This window comes from Akebia trifoliata, chromosome 13, assembly GCF_017979445.1.
Source record: "Akebia trifoliata isolate Shusen 1 chromosome 13, ASM1797944v1, whole genome shotgun sequence".
Lineage (NCBI taxonomy): Eukaryota > Viridiplantae > Streptophyta > Magnoliopsida > Ranunculales > Lardizabalaceae > Akebia > Akebia trifoliata.
In genome coordinates, this window is record NC_141387.1 from 18,160,955 (window position 1) to 18,186,922 (window position 25,968).

Sequence of the window (25,968 nt, forward strand, 5' to 3'; positions counted from 1 at the left end):
TCAAGGGGATTCTGATGTGTGTTCTTTAGTACGTCAACAATTTAATCAGTGTGTGGCAACTGTTTCAACACATGGTTACCATAAAGAGAAATATGCATTTAGTTTAGATGGGGGTCTTTTCGTGTGGGTTTCATTCGGATACTTCGCAACCTCCTAAGCACGTGGAAATAGGAGAACAATTTATGGGAGCTGATGTGTCAGATCTGGATGTTTCTATAGTGGGTGATTCCTTAAAGGAAAGTTTATGTGAAAACGTAAAATAGTGTTTGAAGCAAGATTTCTCATTTCCAATTTGCAGATGATACTTTTGTTTTTTCTAGATGATTTGGCTCCCCAGTTAAGGTTCTTGAGTGGAATTTTGTGCTATTTTGAAGCTATCTCGGGCATCACAGTTAATTTTCGAAGGAGTAAGATTTCTCCAATTGGTGACATTCCTTGGCTAGAGATCTCAGCAGCATCTTTTGGTTTTCAGATTGGAACCCTTCCTACTTCTTATTTAAGATTACCTTTGGGGGGCCCTTATAATAGTAAAGGTATTTGGGATCCAGTCATTGAAAGAGTTGGGAGGAAGCTAAGCTCTTGTAAATCCAGATTTTTATCCAAGGGAGGCAAATTAATGCTCATCAAGACCTCAATTGCGAGCATCCCAAACTATTTCCTTTCTTTGCTCTCCATACCACGTTGTGTTGTACAGATTTCTATTGGAACAACAGTGATGGTTGGAGGAAGTATCATATGGTAAGTTGGAAAAAGATGTGCAAGTCTAAGAAGCAAGGGGTTCTCGGTTTGTGAACCTTTGGTGGGATGAATTTGACTCTTCTTGGTAAGTGGTTGTGGAGGTTTGGTGAGGAGGAGTTGGCTGTGGAGGAAGGTAATAAGGAGTAAATATATGGGGAAAAGGATCATGGGTGGGAGAGTAAAGAAGCAGCAAAGGACCCTTACGGGTGCAGGGTTTGGAAAGGAGTTCTCAAAAGATTGCCAAGGTTTAGGAGAAATGTGAGATTTAAAATGGGAAGGGGAAACCTAATTTGTCTTTGGGAGGATTGTTGGTGTGGTAATACACCGCTTATGGAAAGACTCCCACCGCTCCTTGCGTTATCTTTGAAAAAAGGTAAAACTTTCTCTTGCTTTAGATCAGGAGATGAAGACTCAGTTGCTTAGGACATGGGGTTCAGGAGGGGGTTTAACAACTGGGAAATGGAGGAGATGGGGAGGCTTCTGAGAACTGAGATGCTTGGAGGAATCTCATTCTTCTCCTAATGAGGATAAGAGGTTTTGGGTGGCTTCTAAGGACAGGTCTTTTTCAAATCACCCTTTGTACTCACTCAATGTTCTTTCCAATGAGGCTGCTTTCCCAGCTATAGTTATATGGGGCCCTAAAGTTCCTACCAAAAACTCTATTTTTATATGGCTGGAAACCTTGGAAAGTCTTCCTACTATGGATCAGCTCATCAGAAGAGGTATGGTGACGCCTAACTTTTGTTGTTTATGCAACGCAGATGGGGAATCTGCAAGCCATATCATTCTTCATTGTAGCTTTGCCAACAATTATGGAATCACTTCATTTCCTTGTTCGGGATTTACGGGAGTTTCCCTCGCTCGACTAAATCCTTGTTCGAAACTTGGCCGCATTGGGGTTCCTCCTTTTATTAAGGCTAAGAGGATTTCATGGAGCATCATGCCGTTTGCCATTTGTTGTGCTATATGGAAAGAACGTAATAGAAAGATCTTTGATGGAAAGGAGACTTGTTCATGGTACTGTAATTTCTGGTCTAGCTCTCTTGTTCTACTGGGGTAAGCTCTTTAGGGTGTTTTTTGTAGATTATCTTGTAAGATGGGATGAGGTTTGTAATATGGAGGAGGACTAAGCTATGTTGGACGGGTGTTTGCTGTCATTTTTACTTTCTTTTATTCTTGTTTTTGTTTTAGGCTGGATAGCTCATCCTCCCTTTTGTAAATTCTCCTTTTCTTCTAATAAATTCTGTTTGCCTATCCAAAAATAAAATACTTGTATCCACATGATATAACACTGACGCCGTTTAACAAACACTGCATGGAGACTTCTACTTCACAATTATCTCATTTCTTATTGTACAATTAGTTATTTTCTGAACTCCTATCAATATATTTGTTTCTTTTCTAATTCTCTACATCTTCTACGCCTTAAATCATGTATGTCAAGCTTAAGAATCAAGATTCAACATTCAAAATGAAGGAATGTAGAGTCTAAAGATTTGTCCAACATTCACGAAGTAAGATTTCATATTTTTTTCTAATTTTCTTGTGTATTTGTATTATAACAAACTTTTTTAAACCTACAAATATAATAAATGATAATGAAATTGAAAATAAAAACATTACAAAAAATTATTTTCTAAATTATTGTAATAATTGCAGGATTTTCCCATTTTTTTTTCTTTCTTTTTATATTTTTATTAACAAAAGCACACAAAAAATGGATGATATGGGACCACATATGCTATTGAGTGATCATCATATGATCGCATATGCATGCAGCACATCACATATGCTATTTGAAAAGACTGATAGCACAGAACTAGTAATCTTCATTTCCAAAATTCATATGGTCATTTATTGTAGTTCGATGACTTACAATATATTTTTCATGTTTATTTTGCCATTTTCACCCTTTCAATGAAAACTTCCCCAACATTTCTATTCATTTCATAATATTTCCATCATTTCTTTGAAAATTGTATTGATTTCCACACTGGTTGAAATATTGCCACAAAATATTTCTATTTCTAGGATAACTGAAAGACATCGAAATTGAAATTTTAAAACCTTGAATAATTAAAAGATTAAAAAAATGAAAAGGGTAACTCACTCGAAGGGTCTTCTTTTTTTGCAACAGCGATTCCAACAAATATGCAAAACAGTGAAAATAAAACGGGTATGAGGAAAGCAGGTGCAACCCGATTGATAATTTTCACCCCACCAAAAACGATGAAGCACAGAAGGACAACAACAACGATGCCGTAAACTTGCAGATCATGTAAACTAGGAGTGTGTATAGGTTCTGGAACTCCCAAAGTGGCATTAATACTTGTTACACTCTCTGCATTGGCAACATCAAGGATTAAAAACTTTTAGCAGGTTACATCCCACAGAATGGGCATCATAAAAATTTTAATAATATTTCAAAGGAAGCAAGCAGTACATTCATTATGGTGTAAGATAGAAAATGATGTAGAAGCTACTTTTTTCCAAATGTAAGCTGAGTTGGCAAACCCTACACTGAAATAGAAAAAAAAAAACTTGCACAGAAGTAGATTGGGGCTCAATTTACACAAACTCAAGGGATACCTCTAAAAATTCCAGCACCTGGCACAGCATCTAAGAAGGTTTCCACAGCTCCCAAAACATATCTAAATCAGATGTAAACCACAAATCATAAAAGAAAGAAAATATGAGTGCAGTAGTAATTATAAAGTCCAATACTAGGAGAAGACAACAAACATAATCGATCTGAGACCTATCATCCTGATGGACCTTACCCACTTAAGATGGCCCAACAAATACATAGCAAAAAAGATGAAATACTCCACACTTACAAAGATCCCGCAACTGCATTTCCAAGGAAGAAACACAACCCAATACTAACACCAACCTCTGGACCAAGTGCTCGACCAATTAGAAAATATGGTCCACCACCCTGGAAAAAAAATAAATTAGACCGAATTTAATGGTTTCAAAGGCAAATTCCATTATTAAACTCATCCATTGAGAAACAACACAATTTTCATGACATGGCACCAAGAGAGTATACTATTTGCTATCACAGCTCCACACTATTATCATATGCATTACATCATCAAACTAATAACAAACTGTACAAGTCATTTCACAGTAAGGGATAAGAGTATACAATTCTTGTAACACTCAATAAAAATACCCAACTTTAACAAGAGATTTGACTTTTGGTATAGTGTCTTAGTCAAAGTAAATCACGTATAATTTCAAATGTATATTTAGGCCATTGGCATTTACAACATGCGATCCTTAAATTTTTTATGGCATATGAATTTAGAGATTGAATAAAATAAAAATACAATATTTTTCAAAATATCATTCATTTGGTATGTTTGTTTGAGAAGAATCAGTATTTTGAGATAGCGAAACGAACAAATATAGTTGTTTAAAATGCATGAAATTTTTGTATATATTTTGGTAAGTTTCAGATTGTATTATTGTGTCTCTAGTGCAATAAAAATTTATCCATCACAATTGTTTTAAAACCAGACAAGTTCTACATGTCATGCCCAAGCCAAGTAGTGCCAAGCAATGACTCGGCCTAGTCATCCTAGGTTGTGCCTAAGCGAAGTCCAACAATGTATTGCCCACGATCAAATTGTGACCAGGTCACAAGTAGGCAAGCCAAGTTCGTGACCACTATGGCTCCATTGTGAAGCAAGCTGCCACTTATATTGCCTCTAACCCAATCTTTCATGAGAGGACTAAGCACCAAGATGATTACAATCATTTTATATGAGAGAAAGTATCATCTAATTATCTTGACTCTCTTTTTTCATTATTTGAGGCTCAATTAGCCAATATCTTTACTAAAACAATAGTTAAAGCTAATCATCCGAACAATCTTGGCAAGCTGGGCATATCCAATACCTATGCTCTAGGTCAAAGGGAAGTGTAGAAAACAAAGGATTTACAATTTGATATAAGTTAATTTCATGTTTATTTCGTTTTCCTTAATCTGGGTGTGTGGGAGTAGAAGAATTGAAGAAAGTAAATTATCAAGTCTGTTTTTGAGAGTTGGCAAATATTTATATTAATAAAAGAGTTAATGGACATAAATGCCCTTACACATAAGAAACAAAAAATAAAAACTATTAGAGCTTAAATATACTAAAATAACTAGATTATTTCCAATACTCCCCTTCAAACTGGGGCAAATATATCAACTATACCCAGCTCAATATGAGAATTAGTGACAAAATGACCAACAGAGCATGTCGGCAAGTTGATCTGAAGAAAGTACAAAAACTGTCTGAAGAGCACCAGATCGAACTTTCTCCCTGAGAAAGTGAACATCAACCCCAATATGCTTAGTTTTTTCGTGAAGAACTGAGTCAAAAGCAAGAATGATAGCAGACTTGTTATCACAAAACAAAGTGGAGGAACCAAAAACAAGAACCCAACTCTGTCAGCAAAGATCGAAGCCCAATAAGTTTACATGCGTCAAGGGCCATAACATGATACCCAGCTTCCGCAAAAGAACGAGAAACCACACTTTGTTTCTTACTTTTCCACAAGATAAGGTTAACACTGTGGAAAGTACAGAAACCAGAGGTAGATCTTCTAATTGTAAGAGAACCAGCATAATCAGCATCAGTGAAACAAGACAAATGTGGTTGAGCAATGGAAGAGTAGAAAAGTCCAATGCCATGACGCAACTTCAAGTAACAAAAAATACGATAAACGGCATCAAGATGAGAAGTACGCGGAACTGACCAAGCATCCTCGTATCTTGAAGAAGATCCAATGTGTATTTGCGTTGAGAGAACGAAATACCACAACAAGAGCGGGCCACTTCTGTCCCCAAAAAGTACTTGAGGGACCCAAGTCCTTGACTTCAAAAACACGACCCAATAGCACCTTAGCTCTATCAATCCACTATGCATCATTGCAAGTCATGATAATGTCATCCACATAAATTAAATCAATGATGCAAGGACCATCTACTCCCCGACAAACAAAGCAAGTATGATCTGAGTGGCATCTAGAAAACTATATAGAAAAAATAACATTAGAAAAACACTGAAACCAAACTCGCAGAGACTGCTTTAGGTCATACAGAAATTTGAGAAGGCAGCATACCTTCTCAAAATACTCCCCTTGAAATGAAACCCAAGAAGAGGATCCCTACAAATAACCTCAGTCAAATCACCATTCAGAAAGGCGTTATTCACATTGAGTTGGTGAAGGAGCAAGGAGTGACACGAAGTCGAACAGTGGAAAGATTGGTTACAAGAGCAAATATGGCACCAAAATCTTTTCCTGGAGTCTGCTAAACCCCTTAGCAACTAGACGTGCCTTAAACCAATCAACAGTGTCATTGATGAGATATTTCACAATGAAGATCCATTTACAACCAACGGTCCGCTCCCCAAATGGAAGGTTAACGAGCTCCCAGGTATTATTTTTCTGCAAAGCATCCATTTCAGCAGTCATAACTTTAGTTTACTGAGGATCTTGCAGAGCCTCTGATATAGATCGATGAACTCGAATAAAATTAATGGCTGCAAGGTAGGCTTGATAAGAAGAAGAAAGACCCTGATAGGAAACAAACTAGACAATAGGATGATCAATCACACACCCTCGCTTACCTTTGCAAATGGCAATAAGTAAGAGTCAGAATAGAAGGGATAATAACACATATAAGTGTAGAGGTAGGAGATGATATACCTGAGTTCAAGGAGGAGATTGACAAAGGTGGACAAGGGCGAAGGCGATGAGTGTAGACGTTAAGCATCGGTGAAGATGGAGAATAGACTAGAGAAGGCAACACCATAGGAGAAGGGTCTTGCAAAGTAAAAGAGTCCTGCAAAATTGACGTGGCACGAAAGTAGGGAATATTTTCAAAAAAATTAACTTCAAGAGAATGTATGACATGATGAGAAACAGGATCATAACATCGATACCCTTTTAACATAAAGGAGTAATCCAAGAAAACACATCGAATGGCTTTGTCATCAAATTTTGTATGATTGGGAGTCCTGTCCTGAACAAAGCACGGGCACCCAAAGACTCTAGGTGTAATAAGGAAGAGAATGCTATCAGGTTGAATGACAAGAAGGGGCACCTGTCCTTCTAAAGTGCGACTCGGACCACGGTTAAGAAGAAAAGTCGTAATGAGGACTGTCATATTCTAATATGCCTTAAGAATATGCATTCCTCGAAGAAGACAGCGAACAATGTTCATGAGGTGGCGATTCTTGTGTTTCGCCACCCTGTCCTGCTCAGGAGTATAAGGACAAATCAACTGGTGAAGCATACCATGAACATGAAGATGGGAACGAATCCTATCAAAAATATATCCCCCCCCCCTTATCAGACCTAAGAGATTTAACAGCGATGTTGTACTGAGTTTGAATCATTTTAAGAAAATTAATATAAATATGAAGCACCTCAGAACGAGAACGCATCAAATAAACCCAAGTACAACAAGAATAATCATCTACAAATATAACATAATATCTATGAGAATTAAAAACAGCAATAAAGGAAGGCCCCCACAAATCAAAATGAACTAAATCAAATATTGCATTATATAGATGCCTACGAGGACTATAAGAAGTACGTGTGTGCTTAGAAAGTTCACACACAGAGCACTGAAATTTATGTCCACTACAAGTAATTTTTGAAGCAAAAAATAAAGAACATAAGTACTGAAAATTGGAATGTCCTAAATATAGGAAATATTAAAATAGTTAGTTTTAGTTCTAGTTTGACTAATATCAGTTTATTTATATTATTTCTTTGTAAGGGCATTCATGTCCATTCCCATATTATGGGTTATAAATATATGCTTAGCTCTCATTATGAGACTTGACTTTTTCTTCTAAAATTCTTCTTGATATCAAAGCCAAAAAAAAAACCTAAACACAACCCCTTTTCGTTTCTTCTCCTCCCTTCTTTCTTCTCTCACTAATCCCACTACACTTTAACCCCAATCACCTAGCAGTAGCCTCATCCGGAGTTTCTCCCCTTCGGGGCCCTTTTCTTCTTTTTTGATTCATATTCTCTTAATCACATGTTGCGATAGAGACTTTCTTAGCTCTTCACATGCTGCAATAGATATTTGCGCTGTGTTTTTTACCCTACGTTAGGGTTTCTCTTTGCAATCAACCATTGAGCTATTGGGTGCACGTCAATCAGCACTAAAGGTCCCAATCTAACTTGCGATCAGCCTCCAAGCTTATACACTTCCCTGCGACAGCAACAACAGACCTCTACAAGCCCCAATTTAACTTGCGATCAGATCTACTGACTCTACACTTCCCTGCGACAACAGCAGCAAACCCCTACATGTCCCAATCTAACTTGCGATCAGCCTCCAAGCTTATACACTTCCCTGTGATAGCAACAGCAGACCTCTACAAGCCCCAATTTAACTTGCAATCAGATCTACTGACTCTACACTTCCCTGCGACAACAGCAGCAAACCCCTACAGGTCCCAATCTAACTTGCGATCAGTCTATTGGCTCTACACTTCCCTACGACAGCAACAGCAAGCCCCTACTTGCGTTGCGATCAGATCTACTAGCCCAATACGACTTGCGACAACAACATACAGCAGCAGCCAACTGTTGTATACACTTCGATCAGCCCCATAGGGCCTGAACTGCTCTACAACAGTAGCAAATAATTATTGGATGCCTTGCAATCAGCCATATAGCCTCTAAACTGCCCAGCGACAACAGCAGCTAGTTCTTATGTGCCTTCCAATCAGCCTACAGGATCTAAACTACCCTGCAACAGCAGCAAATAGTTGTTGGGTGTCTGGCAATCAATCCTACAACACCCCTAAGGTTATGCAAAAACCTACTACAGTAGTAGAGTCCGTTTCTGTGACCTATGACATCTCTACTTTGGTTGGTTTAACTAAACGACAACAATAGAGGTTGTTTCTAGTGTTGCCGACAACAATCAGTAGTATTATTTGGCCTTCGACAGTATTTATACGGGAGATCTCCCTTTAATCCAAAGTTTCTTCCTATTCATAGTGTGCAATGACGACAACTCACAAGACTAAGGACTCCACCACAACCCTTGGGGCTAATTTCTCAGTCCAACGTATAACCAATGCCCTACTAGATGGTCGTAACTTTCAGAGCTAGTCCCGGTCTAAACGACTTTATTTGGGTAGTAGAAGAAAATCTGGTTGGTTATCAGGCGTTATTCATAAGCCACCCCTTACTGATCCCAAAGTTGAACAATGGGAAATCGATAATTGCACCATTCTTGGATAGTTATTCAATTCCATGGAGCAACGCATCTACAATATATTTATGTATCATGAGACTATCTCCTCTTTGTGGTTAGTTCTCACTCAAACATATGCACATATTTGAAATGACTCGACAATTTATAAACTTTACCGGAATATTGCTCAAGCTACCCAAGGAAATCAAAGTGTTGCAGATTACGTTGGATTCCTTCAGTCCCGTTGGAAGGAGTTCTCGCACTATAACTCTATGGCGGAGTTATCTACTGATGTAGCCGGGTATGTGGTCAAGAGGATTGCTCGACATCAGACATACCAGTTCTTCATGGGTCTACGCCCTGAGTTTGAGGCACTGCAGATCCAAATCCTTAATACCACTCATCTACCTTCCTTATTTGAGACATTTACGACCATTGATAACGATGACCGTCGTCGTCGTGTAGTTCCCTCTCAGACTCAGTCTCCTGTCATTATCTCTACTCCAAAAACAGATCAGATGGCTCTTGAAGCCAATTCGGATTTTTCTAACTCCCGTACTCAAGGATATGAGAATCGAAGCCGTGGGAACCGTGGACGTGGTAAAGGAAGTGGTCTTACGTGTAGCCACTGTGGGAAGATTGGCAATGAGAAGGCCCGCTGCTTTCAGCTCTATCCCCACCTATTTAGATCTTCTAAAGGGCAGCCCCGTGCTACTGTTGTGGAATCTACCTCCGTTGATCATGCTTCCCTTGGAACTATTGATTTGCAACATCTCAAGACACAGATTACAGCTATTGTACAAGATCAGCTCCAGGCTCAAACTCCCTCATCCTCGACAGTCGCATCTGTTACCACTCCTCCAAATACCTCTTATGCATTTCATGTCACTGAGTCTGGCTTTGCTCCTCTGACCTGAGTCATTGATTCTAATACCTATGATCACATAATCGATGAGTCCAATTATTTTATTTCTTCCATTTTTCCTACTACTCATAAGGAGGTTTGCCTTGCTGATGGATCTCTTACCCTTATTCACAGTAAAGATACTATCTCCCAATCCCTTGGTTTTCCTCTTGATTTTGTTCACCAAGTTCCACACTTATCTCTTAACCTTATGTCTGTGAGTCACTGTCTTTCAGGACCTGACTTCAAAGAAGATTTTTGGCAAAGGGTGTGAGAGGGATGGGCTGTACTTGTTTGAAGCTCCACTTACTGCTGCTCCAGCTTCCCACTCACTGGGAATCATACTTTTTCTTCCCAGACTTTAAACTTATGGCATGCTCGCTTAGGACATGCTAATTTTCAGCACTTATGTTCATTATTTCCTACTTTGAAAATTTCTTGTAGTGGACAAAAATTTCAGTGCTCTGTGTGTGAGCTTTTTAAACACACACGTACCTCTTATACTTCTCGCATACATAGATTTAATGTTATTTTTTATTTAATTCATTTTGATGTGTGGGGATCTTCCCCTGTTACTGCTTTAATGGTCATAGATATTATGTTACATTTATTAATTACTATTCTCCTTGTACTTGGGTTTTAATGCGTTCTCGCTCTAAGGTACTCCCTATTTTTGTTAATTTCCTTAAAATGATTCAGACTCAATACAACATTATTGTCAAATCTCTTAGAACAGTTAATAGAGGGGAATATATTTCTGATGGGATTCGGTCTCATCTCCATGAGCGTGGTATGCTTCATCAGTTAACTTGCCCATACACTCCTGAGCAAAACGGGGTGGCGGAACGCAAGAATCGCCACCTCATGAACATCGTCCGTTGCCTTCTGCGAGGGATGCATGTTCATAAGTCATATTGGAAAATGGCAGTTCTTATTGTTGTTTTCCTCCTGAATCGTGTTCCAAACCGCACCTTAGGAAGACAGGTGCCTCTTCATGTTCTTCGACCTGATAGCACTCTCTTCCCTATTACACCGAGAGTTTTTAGGTGTACCTGCCTTGTGCAGGATAGAACTCCCCATCGCACCAAATTAGATAACAAAGTTATTTGTTATGTTTTCTTGGGTTACTCATCTATGTCAAAGGGGTATCAATGTTATGATCCCCTCTCTCATCGTATTATTCATTCCCCAGATATCACATTTTATTAAAATGTTCCATATTTTCGTGTTTCATCTTCTTTGCAAGACTCTTTTCTTTTGTAGGATTCTTCTCCTATAGTACTACCATCTCTAATTTTCTCTCCATCTTCATCTTTGCCGCCGCTACAGGTTTACTGTCGTCGCCCTCCCTCCTCTCAAACTTTGCCAACCTCCTCCTTGGACTCAGGTATTCCTTCTACATTTACTCTTGTTTCTTTTATTTCTGACTCTCACTTACCTATTGCACTTCGCAAAGGTAAGCGAGGGTGTGTTACTGATCACCCTATCGCCCAGTTTGTTTTTTATCAGGGTTTTTGTCCTTCTTATCGAGCCTATCTTTCCACCACAAACTCCATTCGGGTTCCTCGGTCTGTATCTAAGGCTTTACGTGATCCTATGTGGACTAGAGCCATAACTACTGAGATGGATGCATTTCAAAAGAATCATACATGGGAACTTGTTTATCTTCCCTCTGGGGAGCGGACTGTTGGTTGTAAATGGATTTTCACGGTCAAGTATCTCGCAGATGGTACTATTGATCGCTACAAGGCCCACCTCGTCACTAAGGGATTTATGCAAATTCAGATAAAGGACTTGGGTACCACATTTTCCCTTGTAGCCAAACTGCCTACTATCCGTCTTCTTATCTCTTTAACGACATGTCATTCATGGCCTTTTCACCAGTTTAATGTGAAAAATGCATTTCTAAACGGTGATCTAACATAGGTCATTTATATGGATCCCCCTCCTGGGTTTCATCTTCAGGGGGAGTATTCTGAAAAAGTATGTCGCCTTCTCAAATCTCTTTATCGCCTAAAGAAGTCTCCGCGAGCCTAGTTCCAGCGTTTATCTGAGGTCATTCTATCTATGGGATTTTCCAGATGCCACTATGACCATACTTGTTTTATTCAACGAGGAGTAGATGGCCGCAATACCATTATCTTAGTTTATATGGATGATATTATAGTAACTGGAGATGATGCACAGTGAATTGACAGAGTTAAAAGGCAATTGGGTAGTGCTTTTGAGGTTAAGACTTAGGTCCCCTCAAGTACTTTTTGGGGTAAGAGGTAGCCCGCTCACATCGTGGTATTTCTTTATCTCAACGCAAATACACATTGAATCTTCTTCAAGACACTAGTATGCATGGTTTTCATCATGCCTCTTCCCCAATGGATCAAAATCATCGTCTTCATGCTGAATCTGGAGAACTTTTATCTAATCATTCTTCTTACTAGAGACTCGTAGGCCGTTTCATTTATCTGACTAACACTAGACCGGATTTGACATTCGCGGTTAGTGTAGTCAGTCAATTTATGCATACTCCGCGTACCTCTCATCTTGATGTCGTGTATCGTATCCTTCGCAACTTTAAGTCTCGTCCTGGTCTAGGCCTATTTTATTCATCTACTGCTTAGCCACATCTGTCATGTTTCACTGATGCTGATTATGCGGGTTCTCTTACAGATTGGAGATCTACATCTGATTTATATACTTTTTATGATAGTAATCTTATCTCATGGAAAAATAAGAAATAGAGTGTGGTTTCTCGTTTCTCTGCTGAATTTGAGTATTGTGTTATGGCTCTTGGCACATGTGAACTTCTTTGGCTTAGATCTTTCCTGACAGAGTTGGGATTTCCTACTGTTGGTTCCTCATCGATGTTCTATGACAACAAGGCTGCTAAGTACATCGAGGTTGATGTTCATTTTCTCAAGGAGAAAGTTCGATATAGTGCAATAGAAACAATCTTTATTTCTTCTTCAGATCAACTGGCTGATATGCTTACGAAGTCTATTGGATCTCCTGTCACTAACTCTCATCTTGCCAAGCTAGGTATAGTTGATATGTTTGCCCCAACTTGGGGGGGAGTATTGAAAATATTATAATAGTTAGTTCTAGTTCTAGTTCTAGTTTGACTAATATCAGTTTATTTCTATTATTTCTTTTTAAGGGCATTTATGTTAATTCCCTTATTTTGGGTTATAAATATATGCCAAGCTCTCATTATGAGACTTGACTTTTCTCTTCTAAAATTCTTCTCTAAGCAAGCATACCATAAATCTAGAAACTGAGATGAAAACGTGTGGCTGCTAGAGGACGAAAACACAGAAGCTGGAAGAGCAATAAACTAAGATCCAAACAAGTACAGTCCATCCCTCTCATACCCCTTGCCAAAAATCCTCTTCAAAGTCAGGTCTAGAAAAATATAATGAGCAGGAAAAAAGGTAACTAAGCAATTTAGAGATTTAGTAATACTACTCACAGACAAAAAATTAAGATATAAATGAGGGACATGAAGCACAAAATCTAGGAAAATCCAAAAGGATAAAGATATAATACCCTTGTTGTAGATAGGTGTAAGATCTATCAGCAAAGCGAACCTCCATATGAATGGTAGGAAAAATAGAAGTAAAATGGTTGGACTCATCGGTCATGTGATCAGAAGCACCAGAATCAATTACCCATGTTAGAGGAGTAGAACTAGACTAAGTGACATGAAAAGCAGAAGATGTACTTGGAGGTGTAATAACTGAGGCCACAGTTGAAGACAAGTATGAGCATTAATCTGATCTCGAACAATAGTGGTAATCTGAGTCTGTAGCAGTTGCAAACCAATAGTGCCAAGTAAAGAATAAGGATCAATGAGAGAAATGGATGACAACTCCACTGTAGCGGCACGGAGAGCAAAATGTCCCAAAGGAGTGGCAGGAGATCGCAATAGATGGGGATAGAATTAAAATAAGCGAGCCTTCTCATGGCTATTCTTCCAACAATGACTACAAGTAAAACCACTCTCTTTACAACGACCATGGCCGCCATGGCCACGATTCCCAAATCTCGGGGTACGAAAGTCGAAGAAACTCGAATTGGTTTCTAGAACCATGCGATATGTAGTTAGAGCAAAAAGAATACTAGAGACCTAAGTCTGAGAAGGAATAATATGACGACAACGCTTATCACTGTCAACGGTCACAAATATCTCAAATAAAGAAGGTAAAGGAATGGTGTTGAGAACCAAAGTTCGAAATGCCTCAAACTCAAGATGTAAACCTATGAAAAACTGGTAGGTTTGATGTCGAGCAATCGTCTTAACCACATACCTGGATGCCTATGCAGACAACTCAATCATAGACTCATAATGAGAAAGTTCCTCCCAACGTGACTGACGAAATCCAAAGTAATCGGCTACACTCTGAGTCCCTTGGGTAGCCTGGGCAATGTCTCAATAAAACTCATAAATCCTCGAGTCATTCCTGGCATGAGCATATGTCTGACTGAGTGCTGACCACAAAGATAAGACAAGCTCATGGTACATGAACATGATACAGATGCACTGCTTTATAGAATTTAATAACCGCTTAAGGATAGTGCAATTTTCAATCTCACATGGTTCAAATTTGGGATTAGTAAGGACTGGTTTAGTAACGGTGCCCGAAAGCCATCTAGATTTTCCTCTACTGCTCAAATAAAGTCGCATAAATCGAAACCATGACTGAAAGTTCTGACCATCAAGAAGGGGTTCTGGTAATACATTGGGCTGAAGAATTAGCCCCAAGAATAGTGTTGGAAGTCGTGGTAACTTGCTCCGAAGTCATTAATTTGGCTTGAAGGGAGGTCTACGTGGATTCTGAAACCCAAGAGGGAATAAGCCACAAAGCAATGAATGGCTATAACCCAAAAAAAATCTAGACCTAAAAAACAAATCTAGATCTCGGAGTAGCCAAATCCCATAACACTTCAAGCCCTACTCCTGCTGTCACAGGCCTTCAATGGTGCTACAGTTGTTGTCGCAACTATTCCCTTAAGGGGGTGTCGCAAGCCCCCACAAACCTTGTTGTTGCTGTCGCAGGTCTTCAAAAGCACCCCAAGTGCTGTCGTAGGCCTTCAATGGTACTACAATTGCTGCTGCAACTTTTCACAGTCCCTACAAGGGATGTCGCATGCCCTCAGAAACCTTGTTGTTGTCGTAGGTCTTCAAAAGCACCTCAGGTGCTGTCACAAGCCTCCACAAGCTCTACTGAGGTTGTCGCAACTCTCCACAGTCGCTGTCACAAGTCTTCAAAGGCATCCCAAGTGTTGTCGCAAGCCTCCAAAAGCTCTATTGAGGCTGTCGCAGGTCTTCAAGGAACCCAAAAGTACAACCCAAGGCTAATCATGGGGAGAAACCCTAACGTAGGGCATAAAACGACCGACAAAGCCTATACAAGGCAGAAACCCTATCGTAGGGTAAGAAACACAGCGCAGAAAACTATCGCAACATGTGATCAAATCCCTATCGCAACATGCGATAAAGGAAATAAGAAACAAAAGGAGAAAAAAAAAAAAAAAGGTCCCCAAAGGGGAGAACGTTTAACGAAGCTGCTCTAGGTTAGTATGTCTCAAGATCTAGAGAATAAAGGAGAGAAGAAAAAGGGAGAAGGGGTGAAAATCGAAGAAGGGAACCAAGGAGGGACAAAAATCTAAGGCTCTGATACCAAGAAGTATTGAGGAAAGTAAATTGTCAAGTCTCTTTTTGAGAGCTTGGCAGATATTTATATTAATAAAAGAGTTAATAGACATAAATGCCCTTACACATAAGAAACAAAAAATAAAAGCTATTACTAAAACAACTAGTACTGAAATATACTGAAATAACTAGATTATTTCCAATAAAAGTATGGTATTTATACGCTCCCATCACATTGTACAAATCTTTTTATTTTGTATACTGTGTAGCTTAAGGCAAAAAGAGAGAACTCACCCAAATTGATAAATTAATTAACTATTAGAATAAGCAAGGAAAAGGGATAGAAAACTAGTCACTCAATTTTTCCTCTCCTTCCCACATTAATCTTTTGACAAGTAAGGAAAATTTATTAAAGAAAAAAATATACAAAGTGGTCAAGATACTTGATCTGATCAAACCTAATTTTGGTGAGATAACCAGAGTTACAAACAAGGTTTATAATCTTGTCCCAAGGCAATGTTTCTGTTAAGAGAAAAATGGTGATTGATTCGGTAGGAACATTCTGAGATGATAACATAAAAAATCGAGATTGATCAATCGGAACAATCTGAGACAAAACATTCAATGTTTCGCTCAGATCTTTAACTAAAACTTGAATGTCATGGGTCTAAAACATTCTGAGATAAGATGAAACTTTAAATCAAGGTAGCAAATCAAAATCCATAATGTTTCATATGTACTGACATGGCTATCAAAAATACAACTACAAATAACCAAAAAATTAATATCTTGGCATATAAGATCGTAAACATCTCACCATGAACCTTCTGAAGCCAAACATATTTTACAAAAGAATTATTAAATTACCATAAATCTTATTAATATAAATGTCATTTAAAGGGTATTCTACCTTATATCTTGGTAATTAGTGTGGATTAAGAAGATGATGGATTAATTGATGTTTTATAATATTAACTTCATCATTGAACATTAATATTTTTAACAAAATATGTTCAAAACTTATAAATAATTCTAAGTAGGAATCCCATAGACCTACAAAATTCATGCCTCATGATAGTAAATATGAGACTAATAACAAGTAAACCATATTTTGAGAATATACAAATAATAAAATTCAAAAAAAAAAAAAATAATTAGTTTAAAGTTATGAATAAATAGGTAAACAATGCATGATTGATGATACTAGGCATACAAAAATGTATATATAATCATTTACAATTTAAACTATAAGCACAAATATTTTTTATTTTTGAAATATAATTTAATATTAGCAATAAAAATAAAATGCATAAGAAATTATATAAGTTTAACTTGCACTATAGTTTATCAAGCTCCATTGCCAAAGTGGCAATCAGGTGGAGGGTCCTAGATCCATGAGCTTGTGATCTCTTCAACTCACAAGTAAGTTGTTCTTCCTTTGTGTGTACTCTGATACATAATTTTGATTTTTGAGCAATTACCTATAAAATTTTTACACGGAGCCTCAACATTTCAAATACTTGAGTTAGTCTGTGAACGTTAATACACATTTTTTTATTGGTAGACAAATGGCAAAATGCAGGTTTTGAACCTAGGTCTTTCGCATTACCTATAATAGACTTCACCAAATTACCAAATGCCTTCATCAATACACAATTTATATTGCATTTGTTACTCCACCAAATGGTTAATTTTGTGTTACAATGAGTAATGAGTGACTATAATCCGAAGGGGTTGGCCTAGAGGTAAGTTGGGCCTTGATAAGCTCCTTAGGAAGGGTAGGTCAGCCAGTTGCGTAGGACTTTCCAAGGGGGCGGTGCATGTGAGCTTGGGATTAGTCTCACCTAAAGGGTTGGGAATACCCACAATAAGCACACACAAAAAAAAAAGAATTATGAGTGACTATTGATGCATATTTTATCCTTAACTCAAAACACTTGGTGTGCGAATGCTTATATGCAATCTTGCATTTGTCACTCCAAGTGTTTTTTGCTGTGACATAATGTTTGTTCACTGTGTGTTTTCTACATTCTTCTAATAATCAACAAATCTCACTAATCTAGCGGAATTCCCCATAAATTCTTTGAACTTCCCTAAATTTCTTCAATTTAATTCCTTTTTCATATAGACAAAAATTATAAAGAAGTTGGAGCATAATATCCTTGACTAAAGGAAAATACCCGAAAAAGAGCAGTGGAGTTGACAAAATGAATGAAAATATATCTTGACATCTCCAACTTTCGTATCATATGCAATTTGAATAACAAGAAGTTCATTTTCTAAGTTAAACCTCCATGCAAAAGTAATGTTTCCATAAATATAATTTGACATTTAGAACTATAATACCAAGATGTTGTCTTGATAAAATTACTTAATAGACCCTAATATAGGGTTTTCTTGATAAATGCCCTCCAATTTTGGGGTGTACCTTAAAAATCCAGTTGATATTTTTCAACTAAATGCTCCCTCACCTTATGAAAGATTTGAGATACCCTTTAAACTAAAAGCCTCTTCCACAACCATTTGTTTAATCATACTTGAGATTTCCAACGTTATTGTGATAACAGCCCAGTCATTTTTAAAAAAGGTGTCATTTTAACCGTGATAAACCAACAGTGGATTTATTGCTCTTTGAAACCAATAAAGCCACTAAGTTCTCTCAAAACAACAATCAATGAAAGAAGAAACCATCTTTTCGATTCTTTTTATATCTTGGGAAGTGTCCTCAATAATGACTGCAAATTGTATATGTAAAGAGGCTCAGAATAAAGCACTCTATATTTGCGTCGATGATGGTGGTAAAAGTGGACAACACAAGGTTGAAATCTCATATGATATTGGTAGAATGAAATGCGAAACCAGAATAAGCAATCTCCATTAGCACATTATGAATTTATAGGTCCTTTTATAGGAATAGTTGGTCTTTCCTTCAAGCTAAAGGAGGATGTACAACCTACTAGATTCATGCATGGTGAAAAGGTGTGCCTCCTTTCACATATTCCCATTCATCTTTCCCTTGTATAAAAGAAGTTCGTACAAGAAAAGGATGAAATGGAGAATTCAAAGCAAGGCCTAGGGTAGTTGGAAGAGGTTCAGAGGAATCTACAATGAAGACTTAGGATCGGTCAAACTTGTTAATCCTTTTGTACAACATAAGTGGTTGCTTGTAAGTTAGTAATTTTTTTCTAATAATAATTTTGCCTTTGCATCTAAGTGACTCTATTCAAATGAAAAAATTTATTTGCATCCAATGCTATGAAAATTATTCCTTGTTTGGTATTTTTCAAAGAAGCGAATTCACCACTTTATTGGTTTATAAGCAGTGAATTCGATGTTTTTTTATAAGGAACATCGACTTCAAAGCTTCACTACATTAGCCCATCTCAAGATTACACAACCTATGATGCAGTCCAAGTTAGTTAGCTAGTTGTTATTTCGGTTAGTAACAACCTGAAATAATTAGTTCTTGGAGTTCATTAGTTGTTGAAGTTAGTTAGTATTGTTAGTTTCTCTTTAGTTTCCTTTTATTACTTTTAAGTGTTCATGAAAGGGTAATGTAGTCATTTCACTTGGGCTGTTATGTTTATGTTTTGCCTATAAATAGGCCATCGAATTTAGTTGTAAATCCTTTTTTTAGTTGAATGAAATAGATTCGAGAGAAAGTTTCCTCTTCCAACTTAACTTCTCAACTTCTCTTGAAGTTTTCACAAAAATTAGTCTAAATTTCCAGATCTTATTCCATCATTTGGTATCAGAGCAAAGGAATTCAATCTAATTTGTACAGAAGTTCAATCCAATTTCAGATCTATTGAAGTTAAAGATTTTTCAAATCTATATTCAATTTCAAATCTCATGAATATTGCAGATTTTAAGATCTATTTCAGATTGTAAATCAGTTAAATATTGCAAGTTTTCAGATTGTTTCTAACTCCAAATCTGTTGAAGATCGCAGATTTTTAAATCTGTTGAAGTCGTAGATTTTCAAATATCTTTTAATTTTCAGATCTGTTGCAGATTGCAAATTTTCAGAACTATTTTCAATTTCAGATTGTTGAAGAATGTGAATTTTCAAATCTGTTGAAATTGCAAATTTTCAAATCTGTTAAAGTTTGGTGGTTCGAAATGACAACCACGAGGAAGAAATCAGCGTGCTTGGGGGCGCACCAATGGCGCTATTAATCCGAAAGGAAATGTGGCAGCAAAACATCCAAATCCGCAAGATGAGATGGATCACCTTCGGAGGCAAGTTAAGGCTTTAACTAAAATGTTTCCTTCAACCTCCAATGGAGCAACCACAAAGGCCTCAAACTCCTCGTTCTATGTCCAGAGACCATGATAGTTCTAACTCAAGGTTTTTCGGATTCGAAAATCCTTTTGGGATATATCCGAATGGTAATTTTCTATTGGAGAATAGTATCAAGGTAAATGTACCAGAATTTCAAGGTAACCTCAATCAAGAAGAATTTTCTTATTGGCTTAATACTCTTGAACAAGTTTTTGAGCATTATGAGATTTCCAGGGAGGGAGCGGAAGGTGAAATTAGTTGCCATCAAGCTCAAGGGAAGAACCTCCGCATGGTGGGAACAATTGCAAGTGAGTTGAGTTTGGAGAGGTAAAGAGTAAATCAAGGATTGGTGCAAGATGAAGAAGAAGCTCAATGAGAAATTTATTCCTTTCAATTACATGCAAAACATGCATAAAGCCTAACACAATCTTCGACAGCATCGGAGTGTGGCTGAATACACCGAGAATTTCTATCAATTCGTAGCAAGAGTTGATTTGAACGAAATCGAAGAACAAATGGTTGCAAGGTATCTTAGTGGCTTGAAGCCTTCTATACAAGATATCCTTAATTTACAAAATTTTTGAGCTATTTCGAAGGCCTATAATTGAGCTTTGTTGGTGGAAAAGCAACAAAGTAGGATACTACCAAGGTCTGGACAGCAGTCCCAAGGTAACTCTAGGGCCGGACAACCATTTCAAGTTGATGCACAGGTTGGCAACTCGTCGAGTATGAGTAAGAGTGATGCTGCCGAGGTTGGACAGCAAACAAAGTCTATTACTATTACACCTAATCAGTCCAATACAAATCAATTTGGGGCTGGAAAGCAATTCCAAGGTGGCAACTTCAAGTGCTATAAATGTGGTGAGCCTGAACGCAAGTCTTTGGTATGTAGGAAGGCAAATGATCCTAGCAATAAGGCACTTTTATTGGATAAAATGGTGGTATCATAACCAAATGAAGAGCTACCCATATATGATCAACCTTCCAATGAGAACATTGGTGAAGATCTTGATGAAGAAGAGGACTAACACTCATGATGAAGAAGACTCTTCTTACTCCCAAGCATGAAAATGAAAAAGATTGGTTGAGAACCAATATCTTTTCTACTACCTATCATGCGTATGATGAAATTACTTAACCGGATGAAGGTGAAGAAGTGGGGAACATGTGAATTACGACGATGAACCAATTTATGATGAAGAAGCCTATGATGTGTTTGATGAAATTAACAAACCGGATGAAGGTGAAAGTTTTGTCATTCATAAGGTTTTGGCCACTCTGACGTAGTAGAAGTGTGTGAATCAATAAATTCGATAGGTTGTCTTCAATGGAACACTCAAAATCAATTTGAATCAATAGATTCAATTGATAAACAAGCAATAACTTCAAAGAAAATAAAGCATAAAGCTAAAAAGTAATTAACAGAGAAAAGATTATTGAATTGATTATTGATTATTGAATTTTCAGATTTGAGACTCTTTATATAGATAACTCCATCATAACAACTTAGAATCCTACTAAATACTAAAAATTAACATTCATAACCTATCTATAACATAATACTAACTTACTAATTCTATTAGAACTCAAATTAGACACCTCTAAGTACTTCTAATTATAGCCTAAATAATAAAAACAAATTAGAAACGAACAAGGAATTGTATTCCTAACATAACGATGAAATAGAAATCCTACTAGAACTAGAAATAGAAATAGAAATAAATCCTACTAGAATTAGGAAAGTACTTAGAATTGTAGATGTCCTACATCACACTCTTACTATCAACAATGACATTGCAAATATTTCCACCAAATGTGCATCATGTTTATACACTTTGGCTTCAAAAGTTATTGGGCTTGATTGCGTCAAGGATGTGTATGAGGACAATGCCTACTTCCGCCCAATTGTGAAGAATTGCAAGATTGGGGTGTGTGATGACTGTGTATTGAATGATGGATTCCTATTTCAAAGGACCTCAACTATGTATTTTGGATTGCTCACTTCAGCAAGATTTATTGTGGAGCCTCATTATGGAGAACTTGTTGGTCATTTTGGGGAAGACAAAACAATGGACCTAGTAGCGAAAAAATACTTTTGGCAAAAATTGTGGTGGAATGTAACTAAGTATGTTGAGAGATGTCAAATTTGTCAAGTTTGAAAGGATCAAGCACAAAACATGATACTTAACAAACCATTATCGATTCCTAAGCCTCTACTAGTCGATGTTGGCATGGACTTTGCATTGGGACTTTCTAGAAATCAACGAGATTTGGTTCCTATACCGAATTTGGATAAAGCAAGCAAAGATATGGAAGAAATGGTGAAGAGTATGCATGAAATCTATGAGCAAGATATGGTAGCATTTATTAAGGATCTTCATGAACAAATCAAATTTCAAATTGACAATTCGAATAAAAAAATTTAAGGAATCTGTTGATCTTCACAAGAAGTGAGTTATGTACAATCTAAGTGACTTGGTTTGGGTGGTTTTAAGCAAAGATAGGTAGTCGAATGGCATATACACCAAACTTAGAGCTCGCAAAGTGGGACCTTGCAAGATATTTGAGTGTATTAATGATAATGTTTAAAGGGTGGAGTGATGAGTGTCTCGAAACACTAAATTATACGCACGTTTCCCGAATATTTATCTTGATTTTTGTCTCTATTTCTCCGTATTAAGGTAATAATCATGATAAACCTCGAAACACCATGTTGCACGTTAATTAGGCTTAATTATACATAAATAAATTCATTTACTAGATAAATCTAATTACGTATGTTTCTTGTGCAAAAAATCAACATTTTGGAATAAAAATCTCAAGGCAAAAGCATTTGGGCCCACTTTGGAATGCCCTAATCCTTAACTCATGTTCTCATATTTTGTCTTTTGTGCAAAGATAAGTAGAGGCTACTTTTGAACTCTTCTACACACATTTTTCTCTATAAATAGAGCTTCAATCTCTAAAGAAACCCTCCCTCTTAGTTTTCTTATCCAAGACTCCTTTAATTTAAGACTCTTAGTCTCTTCTCTTATATTTTTGTATTTTTATCTTCTAGTTGTTTTCTTTTTGGCTAAATAATCTTGTAAGAAGTAGAAGAAGAAGAATTTGTAAGTTTCTCCATGAAATGAAGAAAAGTTCTTTCATCTCTTATCTTCCCTCTCTTGCAATGACATTAGGCTAAGTTCCCCTCCATTGGAGAGTGGAAAAGCATAGAGCAAGTTCTTGTGTTGTTTCTAGTTTCATGCCTTTCTTTTATCTAAAATACTCAGAGTTCTTTTTAAGATTTCTTGCACCTTTTATTCTTAATATAGATACTTCATGCTTAGATTAGATCAAGATAAAGTATGCTTAAAATAGATAGTTGGTAGTAGGAAGTTCAAGGAATTCTACTTTGTTTATGTTCCCTCATTTGCTTTCATTTGCTAAACTTTCCAATCTAAGGAGCTAACACCAAGCCCTTACGATTGAGTTATAAAAAGGTTAGAGACTAGGAATTGCTCATAAACATGTTCTAGGTAGATCCACCTCCAATGGTGTTTTAATTTCATAAGTTTACTTGCTTTTAACTTCATTTACTTTGGCTCATTTTCTAGCAACTTTAAATCTTCTTGATAAGTTCAAAAATACAAAGAAAAACAATTTTAATTCCTTTTGGTTAATTCGAATTTTATCCTCTTAACTTAACTCTACTCCCCCTTTCTCTTGGGTTCGATCCCCTACTTGCCCCACAAGTAAGGTAAAAGTAAGATTAATATTAACTCCGGTGGGAAGAACAACGATAATACCACCATGGAGCTTCATCCGCATTTAAACACATTTAATGTGCTTAATGTATTACATTTGCTGCCCTATTATGTCACCTAACTCGTGATCAAGTTCTTTTAAGGATGGGAGAATGATGTAGTCCAAGTTAGTTAATTAGTTAGTTAGTTGTTTGTTATTTCGGTAACTAACAACCTGCAATAGTTAGTTGTTGGAGTGAGTTAGTAGTTGAAGTTAGTTAGTATTGTTAGATTCTCTTTAGTTTTCTTTTGTTACTTTAAGTGTTCATGGAAGGGTAATGTAGTTATTTCACTTGGGCTGTTATGTTTCTGTTTTACCAATAAATAGGCCATCGAATGTAGTTATAAATCAGATTTTAGTTGAATGAAATAGATTCGGGAGAGAGTTTTCTCTCCCAACTAAATTTCTCAAATCTCTTGAAGTTTTCACACAAATTAGTCTAAATTTCCAAATCCCATTGCATCGCCCTATCCCATCTAACAAGAAAATCTTCAAAGAAAACACCATGAAACTCCTTGAAGGGTTACACCAAAATTACAACAAAGCCACCGATGAAACAATGAGATCCTGCAAAGAGAGCTCCTTTCCTTCAAAGATGTGACCACTTCTTTCCTTCCAAAGGCTCCAACTACTGACAAAGGAAATCAAACCCCATAACAATCGCTTAGACTTAGAAAAAGAATTGGCCCAAAATAATCAGGATCCAAAAAGATCACGAATAGATAAAGACAACCTTGCACTCTAAATAATGATAGATAGTGCAACTGAACCTCACAAGCAACGGTACAATGGCAAAGAAATTGGGAGACACGAAGCCCCTTCTTATAAACTAATCCATGGTCAAGATTTTCCTAAAGCAGCCGACCAAATAAAAAGAGGTCTAAGAGGGAACCTTTCGATTCCAAATATATGTATGAGGGAATCATGTATCCGTAATCAACACCCCTATATGGTACAAAGAACTCATTGTGAATCGACCATTCTTAGCACCTTCCCAAACTCAGCTATCCTCAACATTAGTATTAATCGCGATAGGCTCTATATAATCTATTAACCTTTCCAAGCTTTCCAACTCCCAATCATTAAAGGCTCTTCTAATACCGAAATCTTAAAACATCACTCACCTTTCCCTTCAAAGAAAGAATGAGACAGATTACTCTTTCTTCAATGATTAATCTAAAAGATCAGGAAATTGGTCTGAGCAGACACTCACCACACCACCAATCCTCCCAAAAGCAGACCCTATTATCTATTCCAATCTTAAGGGTGTGCACTAACTCCCAAAAAGATATTATACCAGCCTACAGATGTGCTTTGTCTGATAGCAACAAATCCAATGCTTTTGAAAGTAGCAAAAAAAGTAACAAATATGCCACTTGCTTCTCCCAAGTGGTGAATTCACTGCTTTATTTGTTTCGTAGCAATAAAGTCACTATTTTGATTTTTTTCAAAGCAATAAATTTACTACATTCTTTGCTTCAAGCAGAGAATTCCTTGCTTTCAAAAATTGTGTTCCAATGTTTTTTAGAAGAAAAAAAAAAAAAAAAGTGAATCCACCGCTGGTTTTTTCACAATTAAAATGAGATCTTGTTTTTCGGAAAAAAAATTTATGATAAATAATTTAACTTTTCTTCAAACATTGTGCTTCAACATCGTTTTCCTTTCAACATTCGTTCATTGATAAAAATAGTTAGGTTGTTACTGCAATAGTCATTGGAAATCTCGGGTTTGGTTAGAAAAATGGTCATGTGAGAGGGGACCTTTAGTTAAGAGGATATTTTGGGTATTTCAAATTTTTACATAAGGTGAGGGGCTATTTAGTTGAAAAAACCTCACTAATTGGATTGTTAAGCTACTGCCCAAAAATTAAGGGGCTTTTAGCAATAAAACCCTATATGGGACTATTGAGTTACTTTTCTTTAGTCTTAATTGAAACTTTAACATCAATAACATGAAAGGGGATGGAATTAAGAAACGCAATGTGCCAACTGGTGTACAACTAATGTTTATTATACCTTCATTGCACCATTAGTAGCAATCGCACTCAATGATATCCCAGTCAAGAAAGTGCACAAGCCACATAAAAAGACCAAAAGCAATGATTCACCTATGCCTGCCATCCCAATAATCCTAAACAAACAAAATTCACCATTGCTAAACACTGTCAAGCATTTAAAATAGTCATTTTAACACTAAACTAAAATGGCTGATAAAAGTAATTTAAAATAAACTTACCTCCATGGATAATGTGGGTTATTTTACATGCCTTTGATTAAAATCCGTTTTTGAGTAATCCTTAAACATTTGGATTTGACATAATAAAAATGAAGAATCTAGATCGTATACACATACAAGTTGGGTAGGAACTATGGTGTTAT

At 36.9% G+C, this 25,968-nt stretch overlaps 1 protein-coding gene across 3 annotated transcripts in view; it reads right to left on the minus strand.

The window, feature by feature from the left end:
* CCC1 (cation-chloride co-transporter 1) overlaps window positions 1-25,968 on the minus strand; it is a 66,439-nt gene that overhangs the window by 25,823 nt on the left and 14,648 nt on the right. For 2 of the 3 annotated variants that reach the window (XM_086420185.1, XM_086420184.1), the window contains exons 5-8: window positions 25,606-25,720; window positions 3,576-3,676; window positions 3,328-3,389; window positions 2,849-3,079 (exon numbers count right to left, since the gene is read on the minus strand). In XM_086420185.1, the coding sequence (XP_086276311.1) occupies window positions 2,849-3,079; window positions 3,328-3,389; window positions 3,576-3,676; window positions 25,606-25,720 (509 nt within the window). The remainder of the gene's footprint in view (window positions 1-2,848; window positions 3,080-3,327; window positions 3,390-3,575; window positions 3,677-25,605; window positions 25,721-25,968) is intronic. The other variant, XM_086420186.1, reaches the window with a different exon arrangement.